A 21100-nucleotide genomic window follows, 5' to 3' on the forward strand; every position below is an offset into this window, starting at 1 on the left:
GGTCTTTTTAGAGCCCTACCAGAGGCATATGGAAGATCCCAGGCTAGGAGTCGAATTAGAGCTGTAGCCATCAGCCTATGCCACAGCCACAGCAACGCCAGACCCAAGCCATGTCTTCAACTTGTGCCGCAGCTCACAGCATCACCAGATCCTTAATCCACTGAGCAAGGCCAAGGATCAAACCCACATCCTCATGGATAGTAGTCAGATTAGTTTCCACTGGGCAACAGTGGGAACTCCCAGTAAGAGTCCAGTTTTAGACACACTGTGTTTGAGATGCCATCTGTTCTGCAATTTAAATTATAAAGTATCTCAGATAAAATAGAAACATTATACTTTACAAAGCATAAAGCAAAAGTAACAAAATTGTTAAATGTAGGAAAGCTTGAGAGACTTAAATATATAGTCTTGGAATAGGAGAAGCCTTTCTAAGGATGACAAAGCTCAGAAGTCTGAAAAATATAAGTTCAACTGAATTTTTTAAAATATGGGGAGTTACCCTGTGGCACAGCAGGTTAAGGGTCTGGCACTGTCACTTCAGCAACTCAGGTCACTACTACCAGTTCCATCCCTGGCCTGGGAACTTCCACATTTTGCAAGTGCAACCAAAAAAAAAAAAAATCTAGGCATTCCCATTGTGGCTCAGTGGTAACAAACCCAACTATTATCCATGAGGATGTGGTTTTATCCCTGGCCTCGCTCAGTGGGTCAGGGATCTGGCATTGCCATGAGCTGTGGCATAGGCCTGCAGCTGCAGCTCCAGTTCAACCCCTAACCTGGGAACTTCCACAGATGCAGCCCTAAAAAGAAAAAAAGACTATAGAGCAAAGACCATCATAAACAAGTTAAAAGAAAACAAACTGAGAAAAGTATCTGAAACTCTGTCACAGACAAGTGGCTGGTTACCCTTTATATATAAAAAGCTCCTAGAAATCAAGAAAATGGCTTTTAATCCAATAAAAGGATACATTTTGCAAAAAGCAAAATACAAATGCTTCTTAATCACAGAAAAAATGTTAAGGGCACTTTAAGAGCAATGCCAAATAGATGTACATTAAAATATAATTTTTCACTTATCAGATCAGCAAGGATCAAAAAGTTTGATAATGCTTTTAATGAAGGAATATAAAATAGACCATGGTTTCCCAGACTTTTTCAGTTCACTGAGGTGCCCTTATTGTGTCAGTAATTTTTCCACAGGAAAATGGCCAAAAGAAATATCTAACAATTGCATTTATTTAACCAGTTAGTCCTAAACAATTCAGTGAAAATATTCGCTAAACTTAGCCTGTTAGCCATTTGAAACAGTGATGCATGTAAATCAAAAGAAAATCATATTTTTACTTTCTTCTTAAGTAACAATTACTAATGGAGTATGTGTGCCCATGGGGCACTGTCCAGCTGCTCAACCCTGGGTATTAGATTGGACAAAGTCATCCTCAGTTCCTCTTCCACACTGATCTTCATGTGGTACCTGCTTTATCACAGCAGCCAGCAGCAGTAGCTTTGTAAAGATTGATGTCAAAAGGAATAGATTTTGATCTGATGTTGACCTTGTTTCATAGCTCCAGCACATGGTGACAGGTCGTATAATACCCAACAGATGTCGCTGTGTTTCCCTTAAAAGTTCATAATATCCAGCTGCATCCCTGTGAGTTTAGTGTTTATTTTGCAAAAAGCAAAATACAAATGCTCCTGGGGCACAATTTGGGAACTACTGATACAGCCTTCACATTGCTGGTGGGAGTATAAAATGAATGTGGCCTCTGTGGGAAGGTGGGAAGTTTACTGATGTCTGTCAAAATTATAAACCTGTGTATGCTTTAACCCAGCAATTCTACTTACAGAAATTATATCCTGTATTCTCTCTTAATATCTATGAATGAAAATTTAGCTTTGCCCCTATAGGTTTTTTTTAGTGTTGCAAAATATTGAAAAGTCTAAATGTCCATCAGTAGAAGACTGTTTAAATAGATTACAGTACAATGAAATAAAGAAGTAGAAACTCTTTGAGAGTCTAAATGGAATGACTGCATAGTGTATTGTTAGGTGATAAATGCAAGATACAAAAGAATCTGCATGGTATGCTGCTACAGCCTTTGTTAAAAAAAAAAAAGGAAGAGAAATATATATGTATTGGCTTCTATGTGCATCAGTTATTTCTGGAAAGATACATCAGAAGCTGATAAGTTCCCTCTGAGGAGAGGAAACAGGTGAGAGGGAAACTTTAATGAATGCTTTTTCCTTTTGAATTTGGAACTACATAGAATGTGTTACCTATTCAAAAATATGTCAAGTAAATAAAAATAAATATAGTTTCACCACTAGTAAGATAGGAATTTATTTCATCAATATAGTATTAATCTTCAATTATTATTAGGACTGAAATCATAGTCTAGTATCTAAGGAAGAAACAAGGTCAGACATTTAACACTTTAAAGTTTTATTTTGTTTTGTTCTTTCAGGATTTAGAAAACTACATATTGGAACTTATCCCTACTTTACCACAGTTAGATGGGCTGGAAAAATCTTTTTACTCCTTTTATGTTTGTACGGCAGTTAGGAAGTTCTTCTTCTTTTTAGACCCTCTACGAACAGGTAACAGAAAATCTTATCTAATTTAAATATTATGAGGATATCATTACTTCTAAATCTCAGTAACTAAAGTCTTAAAATTTCATTTATTTTCCTAACATGTCATTGCCATTAGTATATAATCTTTTGATGTACAGATCTTTTTTTTTTTTTTTTTTTTGTCTTTTTGCCATTTCTTGGGCCGCTCCCGTGGCATATGGAGGTTCCCAGGCTAGGGATCTAATCAGAGCTGTAGCCACCGGCCTACACCAGAGCCACAGCAATGCGGGATCCAAGCCGCGTCTGCAACCTACACCACAGCTCACGGCAACGCTGGATCGTTAACCCACTGAGCAAGGGCAGGGACCGAACCCGCAACCTCATGGTTCCTAGTTGGATTCATTAACCACTGCACCACAACGGGAACTTCTGTATAGATCTTTTGATTTACTTTCACCAGCCATAACTAGTCATGTGATAGTGGGTGTGTCACTTAACCTTTTACAATTTTTCATCTCTAAAATGAAGTATGAACTGGATGATCTGTGGTTCTTTCCAGTTCTAATAAACCAGATATTCTGCTATAATTTGCTGTCCCTTACAGGTAATATATTGGAGAATTATTCTTTTTGATGAAAAATAGGAATTGGGAGACAGGAGAACCATTTAGCCATGGTGTAGTTTTCTCTTTCACAAGTTAACTATCCTATATGAGGATCAGATTTGTAAATTTGGCTTCATTAGTAGGATGCTTTATCTGTTATTTTAACCTACTTGACTTAAAAACATGTAACTGGGGAGTTCCTGTCATGGCTCAGTGGTTAATGAACCTGACCAGAATCCATGAGGATGCGGGTTCAATCCCTGGCCTCACTCAGTGGGTTAAGGATCTGGCACTGCCATGAGCTGTGGTGTAGGTCACAGATGAGGCTTGCGTTGCTGTGGTTGTAACGTAGACTGGCGACTGCAGCTCCAGTTGGACCCCTGGCCTGGGAACTTCCATATGCCACAGGTGCAGCCCTAAAAAGACAAAAAAAAACAAAAAACAAAAAAACAGAACATGTAATTGGGACAGAGGAAGGGACAGAAGGCCCAAGTCAAAGTCCTTGATTCTCTTTCTTTCCTTGAAGCTATAAATCCATCACAGTATGGGGTTGCTGTCAATCTTCCCCCCACCCAGGGCATGTGGAAGTTCCCAGGCCAGGGATGGAACCCATGCCACAGCAGCAATCTGGGCCACTGCAGTGATAATGCTGGATCCTTAACCACCCACACCCAACGGGAATGCCTCTGTCAATCTTTTTTAAATGCCTCCATTATAAGCACATAGCTAATGGTTTTGACTGTTTATTTTGTGCCAAGTTCTGTGCTAAGCATTTTATGTAGATTCTTTCATTTGCTTCTAGTTAACTCCATAGGGAAGGTATTATCCACATTTTATGTGTGAAACAACTGAGAGATGGCTTGCGTATCTAGAAGTAGCATTTAAATCCCCATCTGTCTGCTTTTAACCATGCCTCTATATTGCCATCTATTCCAGAATTTCCAAGGAAAACTGTCGATAGTTTCCTTTTTTTGAGTAACAATATCATATCCATAATCACAAAAAAATTAACACAACTTTTTTTGGAATCTGGTATCAGTGTAGTTTTGGAATTTATCAATTGGATGTATATAGTTGGGGGTCTATAGATAGACAAACCTATGTAAGTTTTTCTTAAATATTCCTCATAGATTTCCCTTCTCACAGCAATATATGGTAAGAACTTTGGAGCCTAAGAGCCAGGAATCTTTAAAATATCAATTGTGTGGAGTTCCCATTATGGCTCAGTGAAAACGAATCAGACTAGCATCCATGAGGACGCAGGTTCGATCCCTGGCCTTGCTCAGTGGGTTAAGGATCCGGCGTTGCCGTGAGCTGTGGTGTAGGTCACAGACACAACTCAGACCCAGCGTTGCTGTGGCTGTGGCCTAGGCCAGGGGCTGCAGCTCTGATTAGACCCCTAGCCTGGGAACCTCCATATGCCACAGGTGTGGCCCTAAAAAGACCAAAAAAAAAAAAAAAAAAAAAAAGATTCAATTGTGTAATTGCTCTTCTAAAATAACACTTTTATGAAATTGAGTTGCCATGTTTTTAAAATTAAATAATTGTGTGTATCTTCTTTAAAGGGAAGATAAAAATTCAAGATATTTTAGCATGCAGCTTCCTAGATGACTTATTGGAGGTAAATATGTTTCCTAAACTCCTTAATTATATCACTTGACAGTCGCTATCTTCTAATTATGTTGCTATGTTCATTTAGTTAAGGGATGAGGAACTGTCGAAGGAGAGTCAAGAAACAAACTGGTTTTCCGCTCCCTCTGCGCTAAGGGTGTATGGTATGTTCCTATCAAAATGCTAAAATGTTTTATTATCCATTCCAGTTAATGTTTGATTAACTGGTGTTCAAAGGACACCAGTTTTATACATAAGTCAGTTTACCTTAAGATCAAAGTATTCTAATTACCTTAAGAGCCTCTTTCTAGATTACTGAATTTTACTTGTTTAAATACCAAAATTACATATTTTCATGACTCTTATTTAAGTTAGTACATTTTTCCTTTATAATAGAACGTAGAAAAGGTAGTTTGATTCTTGTTGACTCAGGAACATCATGAACATCACCTATGATCTTGCATTGTGATAAAATGCTACTCTCAGGGTCCACAGAGGGAGGTGTTTTAAGGCATGGTTTGCCCTTTTCTTGAATTCCATTAGTCTGTTACATTGTTCTGTTAGATGGTCTGATTTGTTTTGACAACTTTGACCTCTGCTTTCAAGTGCCAGCATTTCGGTGCTTTATGTGGATTGACCCCCTACCTCCATTTAGAATCCTGGGCAAGTTCTAAAAGTTTACAGACTGAAAACAAATAATGATGAAACAGTTCAAAGGCATGGCCTTTATGGTAGCTTGACTGGTTCTGGCTTAATGGTTGTTCTGATAAAGATGGCAGGGATAGCAGATGTCTACCTTAACTGTAACATAACTAGTTTAAACATCAGAATATTAACCAATAAAAATAACTTTTTGTTAGTGTTTATTCTTTTGTCTTTTAATTAGGATTTTATTTTGGTCTTAAATGTCTTTTTATCATCTTTCTTCCCAAGGCCAGTATTTGAATCTTGATAAGGATCACAATGGCATGCTCAGTAAAGAAGAACTCTCCCGCTATGGAACAGCAACCATGACCAATGTCTTCTTAGACCGTGTTTTCCAGGAGTGTCTCACTTATGATGGAGAAATGGTAGTAGTTTAAGTCTCTAGGTTTTAAAAATTTAGCTTCCCACAGTTTCCAAAAACCTTTTTCACTTTATTTTCATTGAAATATAGTTGACTTACAGTATTACATTAGTTTCATGTATACAGCATAGTGATTCAGTATTTTTATGGATTACATACTAAAGTTGCTATAAAATATTGATTATATCCCCTGTGCAAAGATTTCATTCTTCGTTATGGCTGAGTAGTGTGTGTGTGTGTATCATCTATCCATTCATCTGTCAGTGGACACCTAGGTTGCTTCTGTATCTTGGCTAATGTAAATAATACTGCTATGAACATTGAGGTGCATATATCTTTTCAAATTAGTGTTTTCATTTCCTTTGGATAAATATCCTGAGATGGAATTGCTGGATCATTTGGTAGTTCTATTTTTAATTTTTTGAGGAACCTCCATACTGTTCTCCATAGCGCTGTACCAGTTTGCATTCCCACCAATGTGCATGGGAGAATCCGCTTTTCCCCACATCCTTGCCAGCATTTGTTCTTTGTTGTCTTTTTGATGATAGCCATTCAGACAGGTATGAGGTAATAGCTCATTGTGGTTTTGATTTGCATTTCCCTGATGATTAGTGACATTGAGAGTATTTCCATGTGCCTCTTGTCTTCTTTGGAAAAAATTCCTATTAAGGTCCTCTGCCTGTTTTTTACTCAAAAAAAAAAAAAGGCTTTTTCTTTTCTTTTTTCTTTTTTTTTCTTTTTTTTTTTTTTGTGGAGGGTGCAGTTAGGGCCGTACCTGAGGTATATGGAGGTTCCCAGGCTAGGGGTTGAATTGGAGCTACAGCTGATGGCCTACGCCGCAGCCACAGCAATGCCAGATCCAAGCCGTGTCTGTGACCTACTTAACACCTCAGCTTATGGCAACGCTGGATCCTTAACCCACTAAGCAAGGCCAGGGATGGAACCCACAACCTAATGGTTCCTAGTCAGATTCATTTCCACTGTACCACAGCGGGAACTCCAAAAAAGCCTTTTTCTTGATGTGATACATTATTTTCATATCAGTGGTTAACAGTATCTTAAAAAGTATGAACTGATCAAATTATTTAAGATTTGGAGCCTTTGATCTTAAGGCAAATTTGCTTAAAAACATTACTTCCCTTGTGAACTCAGGGCAAATTGAAAATCTTAATATTCTGTTCACTTCATTGTCAGTGCACCTGTTGTGGAGGAGTGTGGACTAGTAAAAAAAGAAAAAAAAAATCTGAAAAAATAGGCAACTCTATTTACTACTTTCATATTTATCGTTCATTCTTTTCTTTTTTTTTTTTTTTTTTTTAACATATGGAAGTTTCTCAGGCTGGGGTTCAACTGGAGCTGCGTCTATGACCTACCGACCTACACACAGCTCACAGCAATGCCAGATCCTTAACCCACTGAGTGAGGCCAGGGATCCCACATCCTCATGAATCCTAGTTGGGTTCGTTAACTGCTGAGCCACAAAGGGAACTCCCAGATGGTTCACTCTTTAAATTACTAGGTTAGACACAGTAACACATGCCATGATTTAAATCTAGGAATCAGCTTGTATTACTCTTAAGTAGCTACCTTAATGGCTAAAGATTTACTAACATGCACCTGTCCTTTTATCACAACAGTGCAAAATGCTCCAGAAGAAAATTCTAAATAGCATTTTTCAGTCATCATTCTTGCTATTAAAAATGTGTTAAGGATCTAATAACTTTTCTAAACCAATAATGGTTAAAAAATGGTCATATTGTCAGAAGAGATTCAGATTTTAGGTTTTTATCATTTAGCTTTAGTAGTAGCTTCCTAAGAAAGATCATAGTTAGCCAACTGCAAAGGAAAAGGGAAAAAAGCCTCAGAAACTGCTCTGTGCCCACTGCTGTCTGTAGTTAATACCAAGGAGCTTGTAGTATGCTACTTCTGGTGAATAAAGAAAATCAGAAGCTATAGATAGCCATGCATGGAGTTTAGACCATGATGGGGCTACATCTGTAGTTTTTTTACTGCCATTTATGTAGCAAAGAATTCTTAATCTTTGCCTAAAAAAATGGAGTTCCTATTGTGATGCAGCAGAAACGAATCCAACTAGGAACCATGAGGTTGCAAGTTTGATCCCTGGCCTCACTCAGTAGGTTAAGGATCTGGCATTGCTGTGAGCTGTGGTGTAGGTCACTGATGCAGCACGGATCTTGTGTTGCTGTGGCTGTGGTGTAGGCCGGCAGCTGTAGCTCCAATTGGACCCCTAGCCTGGGAATCTCCAAATCCCGAAGGTGCAGCCCTAAGAAGCAAAATACATACACACATACATACATAAAATATAAATTTAAAAAAATTAAAATTAGCCTAAAAAATCTTTTTCAACATTATAAACATTTTTTTCTCAAGGGAGAATCTCCCAAGTACTTTACTTTTTTAATCAAAAAAAGGAATCTGTGACTGTCTCTTTTTTTGTAGAGAAAGCTTTCTGTTCTCTTCATGTCTTTTAGCCTTAATTTGTACTCTTTTGCCTCTTTGGATGGGAACATTGTCAGTTCTCTGTAGAGCATCTGGCATTCTTAAGATGAGTTGTTAGAAATCATCTTAATTAAAATTTTAAAAATATTTCAGAATGACCACACTGAAATGGAAATACAAATTTAGCGGCAGTATACAATAGCTTAGTCACTGTCCTGTCCATTCCAAAAGCATGATGAAGAAAATTACAGTGTTAACACAGCAAATCTCTCATAAGAAAATGAGCTGTGCAACCAGATCTGCCCTGTTCAGGTTAACTGCTATGTAGAAGTCATAGAGACCAACATTAAATGTAAAGATGAATTTCTCATTTCACATTTTTTAAAAATGTGCCACCTTTGATTACTATTCTGTAATTACTATTCTTCATATCATCAGAGATTCACTTAAAAAGTTAGTTACAAATAAAACCTCTATGAATGTTATTTTCCATAGGACTATAAGACTTACCTGGATTTTGTTCTTGCATTGGAAAACCGAAAAGAACCAGCAGCTCTGCAGTATATTTTCAAATTGCTTGACATTGAGAACAAAGGATATCTGAATGTCTTTTCCCTTAATTATTTCTTTAGGGTAAGTCTCATTTGTGTCAATATGTCTTTGGTATATAATTTAGTATAAACACCCTCTTCAGGAGTTCCCGTCGTGGCTCAGTGGTTAACGAATCTGATTAGGAACCATAAGGTTGCAGGTTCAATCCCTGGCCTTGCTCAGTGGGTTAAGTATCCAGCATTGCCGTGAGTTGTGGTGTAGGTCACAGATGCGGCTCGGATCCCGCGTTGCTATGGTTGTGGCATAGGCTGGCAGCTACAGCTCCTATTAGACCCCTAGCCTGGGAACCTCCATATGCTGCAGGTGTGGCCTTAGAAAAGACAGTAAGTGAGCAAATAAATAAATTACCTGCTTCAGTGACAATTTTATCTAATTTGTGATGTTTAAAATTTAACAAAAGGAAGTTCCCACTGTGGTGCAGTGGGTTAAGAATCCACCTGCAGCAGCTTGGGTGGCTGTGGAGGCATGGGTTTGACCCCCAGCCAGGCATAGTGGTTTAAAGAACCTGGCATTGGCACAGGTACAGCTCAGATTCAATTCTTGGCCCAAGAACTCCACATATGCTGTAGGTATGGCCATAAAAAAACACTAAATTTTAAATAATACATTAATTTAATAAAAGGGTTTATATAGCAAATACCAGAGGAATCAAGTCTGATTTTAGTTTTGTTTTTTCTATTTTTCAAAATAAAAATGGGCTAAATCAATGCTGATTTGACTAATTGTTGAATACTAAAAGAGTATATAAATACATGTTCAGGAGCTTTTAGCCAGTGGCAATACAGACATGCCTGAGAAATGCTGTGCTCTTGGTGGTCAAAACCTATGTAAAATTCTGTAGACGCTTTAATTATATAGTTCAAAAAAGTTAACTCCTTTCACAGAAGTTTTGCAGACCTGGTGGCTGTAGATTCTTTGAATTGCTCTGCTATAAAAAAATACAAATTTAAAAATTGGCTAGAATTTGGGCTGCATTGCAGTGTGAAATAGATTTACTGAAATACTTAATCTGTGCCTTAGGTGGTCTCAGAGAATAGCATGAGAACCTCTGAAGGGGTATTTGGTTATATTTTGTCTGATAAGCATTCAGATGCAGCAAGTGTAAACGTAGGAATGTCTACCCTTTTAAAATGAATTATTCCTTTGTTTGTGGGGTTTTTTTTGTTTGTTTTTGCTTTTTAGGGCCCCATTTGCGGTATATGGAGGTTCCCAGGCTAGGAGTCGAATTGGAGCTAGAGCTGCTGGCCTACGACACAGTCACGGTAACGCCAGATCCTTAACCCACTGAGCAAGGCTAGGGATCAAACCCGAAACCTCATGGTTCCTAGTCAGATTCACTTCCACTGGGCCACACCGGGAAGTCCAGTTATTCCTTAGTTTGAATGGTGACTTTTCCACTTGATGGAATGATTTTGTACAGTAGTATTCTACTCCATTGCCACATTTCTATTGCTAGTTTTTAGAAGACCATGTGATTTTTAGTTTCGGGGGAGTTTTTTGGTTTTGTTTTGTTTCTTGTTTTTGGCCTTGCCCACTTTGGCATGCAGAAGTTCCAGGGCCAGGGATCAAACCTACACTATAGCAGTGACCAGAGCCGCAGCAGTGACAACACAGATCGTTAACCCAAACCATGATTTTTTTTATATGGTTAAGATCAATAGTTGGAGTTCCCATTGTGGCTCGGTGGTTAACGAATCCAACTAGGAACCATGAGGTTGCGGCTGTGTTGTAGGCTGGCAGCTACAGCTCCGATTGGACCCTTAGCCTGGGAACCTCCCTATGCTACGGGTGCGGCCCTAAAAAGACAAAAAGACCGGAAAAAAAAAAAAATGGTGAAGGTATGAACAGTGTTCCTGGAAAATGGGAGGAGCAGGTCATAACTGCTAGGCCAGGCTGAAGGCCCATCTGGGGTTGGAGACCATTCCTTTGTAATAGCAACTTGTATTCTTCCTTTCTGAAGTTCTGTATAGCTAAGGTATAGGTCTAAAAAGGTCGATGGTTATACTAATCTAGTGTTTAGGTTTTGCTCAATAGATGTGAAGCAAGGTCAAGGAATTTGAGAATCTTGGGAGTTCCCTGGTTGTCTGGTGGTTAGGACTGAGCGCTTTTACTGCTGCAGCCCTGGTTCAGTCCCTGATCTGGAAAACAAGATCCCATCGTTGGACACCACAGCCAAAAAGAATTTGAGAATCATAGCAAGAGTGGTTAAAACAAAAAGGCCTACTGTCTGATAGGACAGAAAATGGGAAATGGGACTAGAAAGGGTCATGGGACAGGATGGGGAATGTTGTGTGTTTTATTTATTTACAGATGTATTTCTACTAAATACAGGCCATACAGGAACTAATGAAAATCCATGGACAGGATCCTGTTTCATTTCAAGATGTCAAGGTTACTTTTTTCTTTAATATACATAATACCAGATAATCACTTGTATTAAATGAACTTTTTACCTGAAAGCAACTTGTGAAATACTGAACCAAATCAAGTATTTTCTGTTACTTGTTCTGATTTAATATTTAACTCGTTAGATACTGAGACCATAATTGGATTTGTGTAGTTTAAGATTTTAGTATTGTTGGCCTTATGTTCTCATTTCATTTTGATAAAAAATCAAGAGAATCTGAACAGTCTGCATCCTGTGCCAGTCTGTTCCACTATAAACTGAATTTTTGAGGACTGTGTTCAGGTACTTCTTTAGTCTGATACTTCAAGGGTTTGCTTACTTTGGTATTATTTAGGAAGACCTCAGTGCTACAGTATGAAAAGTACCACTATTTGAAACACATGCTGCTACTTACCATTTTAGGTATCAGACTTTCATCAGCTATGAAACACATTGAGTCTCTAGTACTGTTTCAGGTGGAGTAATTTCATAAAATAACCCATCTAACTTTAACCAAGTAGCGTAAGATGAAGGCCTGTTTTGGTTCAATATAAGTGAGGCAAATCTGAAATTATGCAACTGGCAACTTAGGAACTAGTAATTTTAAGCTGCCATCAACCTGGAAGGTGAAGCTTCACATACATGCAAGATTAAAAGTTCATACATTTTGTTTACCTGAATTGTTCCAATCTTTTAAATGCAAGTTGCCTCCCTAAATGCTATTAAATACTGGGTGGTTTTACTACCAAAAAAATTAGAAAGCATGTACTAATTCCTTGTAAATAATTTTATAGTACGCTGAGGTTCTTCCATCTACTCTAATCATCTTTAGCACAATGTGGTGTCACTGTGGATGACTGGTTCTTTTTTTTTTTTTTTGGTCTTTTTAGGGCCACACCCCGCATATGGAAGTTCCCCGACTGGGGGTGGAATTGGAGCTATAGCCTCAGGCCTACACCACAGCAACACCAGATCTGAGCCACATCTGTGACCTACACCACAGCGCACGGCAGCAGCGGATCCTTAACCCACTGAGCAAGGCCAGGGATAGAACTTGCTTCCTCATGGATACTAGTCAGATTTGTTTCCACTGAGCCTGACGGGAACTCCTGACTGCTTCTTTAATGCCACACTCCCACCACCCATTCCAAGTCCAGAGTGAAATGTTGACATCATTATTGGAAATGAAGCTTTGTCACTGTATTGGTTCTAAAGCAATTAAGTTTTTACTTTGAGCTGACTTGGCACTTAAATCAAGACCTTGCTTTACCACCAATTAAGACAACAAAAAAATAAGTAGTTAACAGGTGTTCAAAGAACAGCACATTCGATAGTTTTGGTATTAGCTATGTAGCTTCAGTTAAGCTCTGAGCTTCAGTTTCTTTATAAGACACACTCAGGTATAACTTGTTTTATTGTATTTTTTATAAATTGAAGGTTTCTGGCAACCCTAGTCAAGCAAATCTATCGATGCCATTTTTCCAACAGCATTTGCTCACTTCATGTTTTTGTGTCACATGTTGGTGATTCTCAGAATATTTCAAACTTTCTTGTTATTATATTTGTTATATGTATATGGTGACATGTGATCAGTTATCTTTGATGTTACTATTGCAAAAAGATTATGACTCATAAGGCTCAGATGATGGTTAGCATTTTTAGCCATGAAGTACTTAAGGTATGTACATTGTTTTATTAGACATAATGCTTTTGCACACTTAATAGCATAGAGTGTAAACATAACTTTTTATATTCAGTGAGAAACCAAAAAATTCGCATGACTCGCTTTATTGTGACATTGCCTTATTGCGATGGTCTGGAATGAACCCAAAATATTTCCAGGGGTATGCTTGTACCTAAGGAATCTTCCAGTAAAATTCGGTGTACATGTAGAAGAGGTGATTGCCTATTAAATGGGGAAAAAAAAAAAAAAAAACTGGAACAAAAAAATTTGCATAGCTCAAGTGCCAGCCCTGAATTTTATATCACTGTGTTACAGAAATTAAGTGAATCAGATAGCAGATGTTATTTTTTTTTCTCTTATAGGATGAAATCTTTGATATGGTAAAACCAAAGGATCCTTTGAAGATTTCTCTTCAGGATTTAATCAACAGTAATCAAGGTGACACAGTCACCACCATTCTAATTGATCTGAATGGCTTTTGGACTTACGAGAATAGGGAAGCCCTTGTTGCAAATGATAATGAAAATTCTACGGACCTTGATGATACATGATCTCGCAAAGACTAGACTTTATTCATTAAGATAAGTCTGAATGCTACATGTAAAACCTTTGAAGCAGAATCCTTAGAAATGGTCTAAATAAAACAGTTCATATGCCTATAGAATACAGCAAATGTTCTGGTTATTGGAATTTTGGTGGCAGTTGTCTAGAAGCAATGGGACCAAATTACGAGGTCATAAATTCTGATTCTAAGCGCTTAGCTCAAATGTGGCAGGTGTGATTTGGTGAAGAGAGGAGTCCACTTTAAGTCTGTATAATCTTCAGAAGTAAAAGGAAGTTTTCAGGTAATATTGCTGACATGAGTCATTAAGAATTTGAATATTGGAAGGATAGTTTAAATTCCACCATTTAACCTTGAATCTTCTTCTAAAGTATTAGGTATATCAAAGATTATGGACTTTCCCATTCATCAGAGTAAAGCCATTTCATTTCTGGGAAGTGGTTGGATATGATGTTTATTTTAACAGGATGTTTCAATAAAAAGTATTCAAATTATTAGTATTTTACTTTAATTAAAATCATTGGTATTAAAAGCCTGGGAGTTCCTGTTGTGATGCAACAGAAACAAATCCAACTGGGAACGATGAGGTTGTGGGTTCAATCCCTGGCCTTACTCAGTGGGTTAAGGATCCGGCATTGCAATGAACTGTGGTGTAGGTTGCAGATGCAGCTCAGATCTGGCGTTGCTGTGGCTGTGGTGTAGGCCAGCAGCTGTAGCTCTGATTAGACCCCCTAGCCTGGGAACCTCCATATGCCGCGGGTGCTGTGCTAAAAAAAAAAAAGACAAAAGACAGGAAAAGAAAAAACTTGCCTAGCGTTATTAACCAGCATCAGGGTTACACTTTACAAAACGACTCAATTTTGCTAAGGAATTTTGTTACAGAATTTGTTACTGAGTGTAAAGATTCTCAATTATACTGTTTAGTTTAAATGAAATGAAAGAATAGGCTAGAATAGCATGAACTGTGATTCAGAAGGAACAGTAATTATTAAAAGGGATGAAAAGGAAGAAAAAGTGAAAGAGGCTTAAAAAGACAAAACCATTTAATGCATTTATGGGAAATTTTATAGTTTGCATAAATAAAAATATAAAAATTTAAGGCACAGTGAATAACTATATAAACATTATAAACTGGCCACTGTTGGACAAGTAGAAAAAGTAAAATTCAAGAAATGTAAAACCTTCATACATCATTATCTTCTACAATCAGGTAAGTTTCTGAGTAAACTCTTTTAGGATTTAGTGCCTCTAGGGAGAGCTGATTCAGATGCCTTTAGATATGCTTGCCTTCACTGGATAACCGAATAAGTATCTAAATTTGAATATCTTCTCAGATGAAGATAAAAACAAATTACAAGGAACATATCAGGTTAGCACTGTAGAGCTATTGGTAAACTACAATTTATGGTGACATTACATCATCTGAAGATTAAACCTCTAAGCACTACATTATATAGTTTACACCCATAACTAAAAGGATTATCAACACATACCATGAACCACTATACCATGAATCGATGCAACTGTGATTTCCTAATAAAGAATTACCTTTTCTAAATCCTTCAAATTTCAGTTAAAGAATTTAGTGGCCAGATGTTCATGTTCATTGATAAAAAGACTTCCATAATAAGCCCAATGTGCCTTTGTTGTTTTTTTGAAGCTATACTTTATACAGATATATTTAGGATTGAAAGCTTAATACTATTTAGAAGGCTACTAACAACCATTACTCTCTAAAAGCCCTTTAGGGTTGTGAATAGGTTAAGAGCAGTGTTTCTGAAATAGTGCACACGTTTTTCCTTATTCACATTTAGTTATAACTCCACACATTTTTCCTTACCCACATTTAGTTACAAGTCAAAGTCATACACATATAAGATTCTGAACATATACAGGAATATTTTCAAAATGGGATTCACATTATACATTTGTAAAACCTGCTAATAGCACAGTGGGTACAGAGATGGCCAACCTGGGTCGAGTAAACCATCCACTGTCGTTATGTCGAAGTGATGAATGACAAGAACTTAATTATGCTACCAATGCATCTTGTACACTATTTAACAGTGAGCCCCTGGAGGGTTTCGGTCTTCGTCTATTCCTCACTCTCATCCTGCAACTACTTGACCCATAGGAGGCACTCAGGGCTGAATGAGTGACATAACCAGCATGCCATATGGATAATCACTAGGTATCACCACTTGAATACAATTACATTAATAAATTCATCCCATTACTAGTGTTTTTTAACACTAAAATTTAGTTATTTAAGTCTAACTACTAAAAGAGAACATAAGATTAAGTAGCCTTCATTAAAAAATGGAAAACCATCTTTATATTTGGTAGTGTATAAACTTGATCACCTTCCCATGAAATAAAATTATTCTCAAGGAAAGAAAATTCAAAATGCTTTTATCTTGCTCCTTTTATTACACACTCAGTGAACCATCCTTACTATGTAATGAATGGTTAGATATATAAACGTAAGACATAAGAAAATCTAGGGGGGGAAAAATCCTTATTTTTAATCTAAGACTACAAATACCAGCTCAACTGGCCTTAATCAGTAACTTACCTAATTATTTTTTCCTTATAAACAGACAAGCTTGATAATTTAACTCTTTTTAATTGGTGGTTAGGGCTCTAGAATGTCCTTAAATTTTTTTAAAGATCATTTTAAAACCAAAGTACTAATTTGACACAGTTAAAAGCATAGTACAAATATCCAAATTTCAAATCTGGCTTTTGATAGAGCCTAAGAATAAAGAAACACTTTTCCTTTGCAGATAACTTAATAATTTAAAGTATAAATAACTGTATTAAGTCCCACAGAATATAGAATGTGAAGTTTCTGGTTTAAAAAAAAAAACTTAGAAGTTTGATAGTCATTTCATTCTACAGAGGGACAGGGACTGGATTTTGTTTGCTTTCCATAATTACTTCACAATCTCCCTCCATTTCAAAATTGAGATTCACAAATGAACTGGATACCAGTGTTTCTGGTTGATCTGACTGGACAGTGGAATCAGCCTGCATCTTATTTTGTTGGTACTGCCTTTCTGCTTCTTCAGACATTCTATTTTCTTCTTCTTCTTCTTCTTCCTAAAAAGAGGAAATATCAAGAATAATTAAAATGTTCAAAAGGAATAATATTTTTCTCCCATTTTCAGCTGCTTATGCTTTTCCTTTTTTAAATGAAAATAGTAGTGTCATTGTCCAATTCACTTTGGTCCAGTTAAGACAAGACATAGTTCCCTTTCCCCTGTTTCCAAATTGAAATGAAAAATATGTATAAAATGTACATGATAAAGTTATTTTTATTTTTTATTGAAGTATAGTTGATTTACAATTCTGTGCCAATTGTGAGGTTATTTTTAAAACACAGTATAGCACTGGTTAGCTTAGATGAGGCCTGATTAACTTTGACATGGGCTGTATCTCTTTGGATTAATCTAAATTTAAAAAATTAATATCACTATAATTACAGGGTAGCAGCCTATTCTGTAAAATTGGGTGTTCTATTCACTTAAATGGTATATAGCATGGCTATTGTTCCCATAAGCACCTCATAGATAAGGCAGTTCCTGCCCTCAACAAGTTTACAATCTAGAAAGGAAGTTAAGATATGTAAGAAGACTATAAGACAAAGGAATAAGCACTATAAAGATTTAGAGTAAATAACTTCTAGTCCCAGAACTACTAAATTCATGTAGAAAATGGCAGCATTTGCTTTGGTCCCTGTGGTATGGGTGTAGTCAGTAGAGTGAGTAACCTGTTAGGAAGATTCATTTAGAGCCTGCTTGAGGGAAAAGGAGAAAGCCCATTTAGGAGACTGTTGCAATAGTCCAGATGAGGTAATGAGGCTGTGTCGTGTTAAAAATATTTGTTCATAAAACATTTTTGAAACCACATAACAAATATAGCCAACTGACCTTTCCAGATTTCCCCCAACAGACAACATACCTTCCTGCCACTACATTCTAGCTTTACCTGGACTGCCCTCCCTATTTGTGTAGACGAGACTAATGACAATTGTAATATTTATTTCAAGCTCACCCACATACACTAGGTGTTGGCCTAAGCATTTCCATATTAACTCCTTTAATGCTTAGAGCGACCCTGAGCATGGATGCTGCGATTTTCCCCATTACAAAGATGAGGAAACTGCAGCTTATACAGGTTAAGTATTGCCCAAGGTTACGAAGTTAGAATTTGAACTTAGACCCTTGGTTCTTGAGCGCTAGAGCTCTCATTCTTTACAGCTGAACTAATTTCACCTTCACCCTAAGACCTCACATCTGCACACAAAACTGCCTCATATGTTTGTGCCTTAACAACTGGCATTACACATTTCTAGCACTGATAATTTTCTGGGTGTCAAACCCATTTCGCTTCTCCCACATCCAATCTAATACATCCTAAGTACAGAGACTGGGTCTTGTTTCCTCATCTTAAAATTGGAATAATAATTAAAAGAGAGGTGTGAAGGTTAAATAACATATATAAGGCACCTCAAAGCACCTAGCACAATGAAATCTAACTATTATGCACATAGATACTAAGGCTATTTCAGCATTGAAAATTTCTAAAATATATGCTAATTTGATGAAGAAATTAATGACTCTAGAATGAAATGCCTAGCATAAAGGGGCTACCTTTGGGGCAGCTAGAGGTACATGTGTGCATTATGCAACCCATCAAGTTCACAGCAAACCAAAATGAATCAAGGAAATGGATAAAAAGGAAACATACCTCCTTCTTCATCCGGTAATACTCATCGATGGCATACTGGTATTTTGGGGTGCTGATGCCCAAAACAGACGCAATCTTTTCTCCAAGGAAGTCACATACTGAAAATACAAAAGTTAAATGGCTTATATAATTCCATAAACAATCCTTAAGCCCTTTCTATGTGCAAAGCACTGTAGGAATACAAGAGTTATAGTCCCTACCCTCAGGAAGACTATGAACGTTCACTACATCTCTTTTGTGTATCTTCCTTGATTTCCCCAAGAAGCACAAGTGGCTCCTTCTGGCTCCCAATAACACTGCTCATACCTCTTATTATAATACTTACCACCAGGTATTACAATGATCTGTTAGATGTCTATTTCTTCAAGAAAAATACACTCTTTGAGAGTTGGTCTATCATTGGGCTGGCAGAAAGTAATGGATTATACTCTTAACAGTCACCATGTGCCAGGTACTGTGAAAGGTTAGACTCTAAGAGGCTGAAGAACTCGCCCAAGCTGACAAAGGAGATCCAATATTTGATCCAGGTCTGAATATAAAGTTCATATTCTTTTCATCACACCAGACCATCTAGCATAGATTGAGGGCTCAGTAAAATGTTTGTTGAATGAATTACTATTCAAACTTAGATCTAATAAAAGGCATAAAGTGCCGGAAGCTACAAAGGAGTCAAAATAGGAGGTAGAGGAAAACTTTATGACTTAAAATACATGTTTAAGAAGTTCCCACTATGGCACAGCAGGTTAAGGAGCTGGCATTGCCTCTGCAGTGGCTCAGGTGGCTGCTGAGGCATGGGTTCAAACCCCAACCCAACAACAACAATAATGCCGAGGGAGCGGCCCAAGAAATAGCAACAACAATAACAATAACAACAACAACAACAAAAAAAAGACAAAAAAAAAAAAAAAAAAAAAACCCAACCCAGCCCAGTGGGTTAAGGATGCAGTGTTGCTGCGGCTGCACCATAGGTCACAGTGGCAATATGGATTCAATCCCTGGCCTGGGAACTTCCATATGCAGTGGGTACAGAAAAAAATTTTAATTTAATTTAAATTTAAATAAAAAATACATATTTAAGGAAATCTCTGAGGACATAGCAAGTTAAGGATCTGGTATTGTCACTGCCATGGCTCAGGTTCGATCCCTGGCCTGGGAACTTCTGTATACCACAGGCACCACAAAAAAAAAAAAAAAAAAAAAAAGAGAGAGAGAGAGAAAATAAATAAAATACATAGTTAAAGTTAACATGATTAAGTTGTAAATTGATAATTAATTTCTATCAAATATAATTTAGTTATATGTAAACTTAATAAATGAAATATTAATAAAATGAATTATAACAACAGGCTTTAGAATAAACAAAGAGAATAAGAAGAGTATCAGGGAAGCAAATGACAAAATAGCAAAGTAACTGCTAACAGAAAAGGTTCAAGAATAGGAAAATTGATATAAATTAGTACAGATATTTTTCAGTCCTTTTTTTTTCTTTTTCAAGAATATGAAAATTGATATAAATTAGTACAGATATTTTTCAGTCCTTTTTTTTTCTTTTTCTTTTTTTTCTTTAGGGCTGCACTTGAGGCATATGGAAGTTCCCAGGCTAGGGGTCAAATCAGAGCTGCAGCTGCTGGCCTACACCACAATCATAGCAATGTGGGATCCTAGCCACATATGGGACCTGTGCTGCAGCTTGCAGCAACTCTGGATCCTTAACCCACTGAATGAGGCCAGGGATTGAACCTGCATCCTTATGGATATTAGTTGGATATTCTTCTAGATATTATCACATCTAGAAGCTGAAGAATGTTTTAAGGTTACGTACGAGCTAGATTAGTATCTTCCGACTAGTATCTTAGATAGCTGCTGAGAAGGAGGTAACTAACTCCTAAATGTTTCTTCTTCATTTCTGAAAACACCCTTTTTGGCAAAGCTCCTGTTCTTGGAACATAATGGTTATACAATACTCAAACAGAAAAGTAATACCTGAGAGGGTTGATGTGGCAGCACGAAGCATGTAAAACCATAAGTATGGGCCCCAGGTAAGTTTTGTCTGCAACAAAAGATTCGGTTAGCAGCATTCATACCTAAATTCATTGTATATTTTTAGGCCAGAATGAAGTAGTCAAATACTTGCTGAGCACACAGAATATTCTACAGACAGTACTATAAAAAGACTACAATCCAATAAAAAAATTAAAAGATTTGTAGGTAGAATGTCACAAAGACATTTTACATTCACCCATATAATTACCACCACCTTAAGCTCATTGAATAACAAGAACAACAAAAAAAAGCAGAAGCCATTGAAATAAGTTGGTAAGTCACAATCTTGATTATATGAGATAATCATAATCAACTCTTGATTATGAGTTGAAAATCCAGAGCCTTCCTTTCTCCTGTCTTGCTGCTGTTTGGTCTTCGCTGTTCAAAAGCACATCAGAGAGTGTGTACAGTCAATGGAAAGGGCTCTAAAGTACAACATATGGTTTAGTGGGGAAATAAGGTTCAGAGAAATTAAACAGGATAAGTAAGCGCCTATCAAATGAACTTTTTTTTTTGTCTTTCGTCTTTTGAGGGCCACACCCACAGCATACAGAGGTTCCCAGGCTCAGGGTCAAATCAGAGCTGTAGCAACCGGCCTACACCACAGCTACAGCAATGTGGGATCTGAGCTGAGTCTGAGACCTACACCACAGCTCACGGCAACACCAAATCCTTAACCCACCGAGTGAGGCCAGGAATCAAACCCAAATCCTCAGGGATGCTAGTAGGGTTTGTTAACCGCTGAG

The 21100-nt window shown here is 37.3% G+C and overlaps 2 protein-coding genes across 6 annotated transcripts in view; one reads left to right on the forward strand and one right to left on the reverse strand.

Moving 5' to 3' along the window:
• Positions 1-14053, forward strand: part of PPP2R3C (protein phosphatase 2 regulatory subunit B''gamma) — a 27057-nt gene extending 13004 nt beyond the window's left edge. For 3 of the 4 annotated variants that reach the window (XM_021099172.1, XM_021099170.1, XM_021099171.1), the window contains 7 exons: positions 2466-2598; positions 4744-4799; positions 4878-4953; positions 5723-5859; positions 8811-8948; positions 11259-11318; positions 13360-13665. In XM_021099172.1, coding sequence (XP_020954831.1) covers positions 2466-2598; positions 4744-4799; positions 4878-4953; positions 5723-5859; positions 8811-8948; positions 11259-11318; positions 13360-13548 — 789 coding nt within the window. In that variant the 3' untranslated portion in view covers positions 13549-13665. Of the gene's footprint in view, positions 1-2465; positions 2599-4743; positions 4800-4877; positions 4954-5722; positions 5860-8810; positions 8949-11258; positions 11319-13359 lie in introns of all 4 variants that reach the window. The other variant, XM_021099169.1, reaches the window with a different exon arrangement.
• FAM177A1 (family with sequence similarity 177 member A1) overlaps positions 12963-21100 on the reverse strand; it is a 19812-nt gene continuing 11674 nt past the window's right edge. The window contains exons 4-6 of one of the 2 annotated variants that reach the window (XM_005656298.3): positions 20295-20361; positions 18312-18409; positions 12963-16661 (exon numbers count right to left, since the gene is read on the reverse strand). In XM_005656298.3, the coding sequence (XP_005656355.1) occupies positions 16455-16661; positions 18312-18409; positions 20295-20361 (372 nt within the window). In that variant the 3' untranslated portion in view covers positions 12963-16454. The remainder of the gene's footprint in view (positions 16662-18311; positions 18410-20294; positions 20362-21100) is intronic. The other variant, NM_001190218.1, reaches the window with a different exon arrangement.

This window comes from Sus scrofa, chromosome 7 (assembly GCF_000003025.6).
Source record: "Sus scrofa isolate TJ Tabasco breed Duroc chromosome 7, Sscrofa11.1, whole genome shotgun sequence".
NCBI classification, from domain to species: Eukaryota; Metazoa; Chordata; class Mammalia; order Artiodactyla; family Suidae; genus Sus; species Sus scrofa.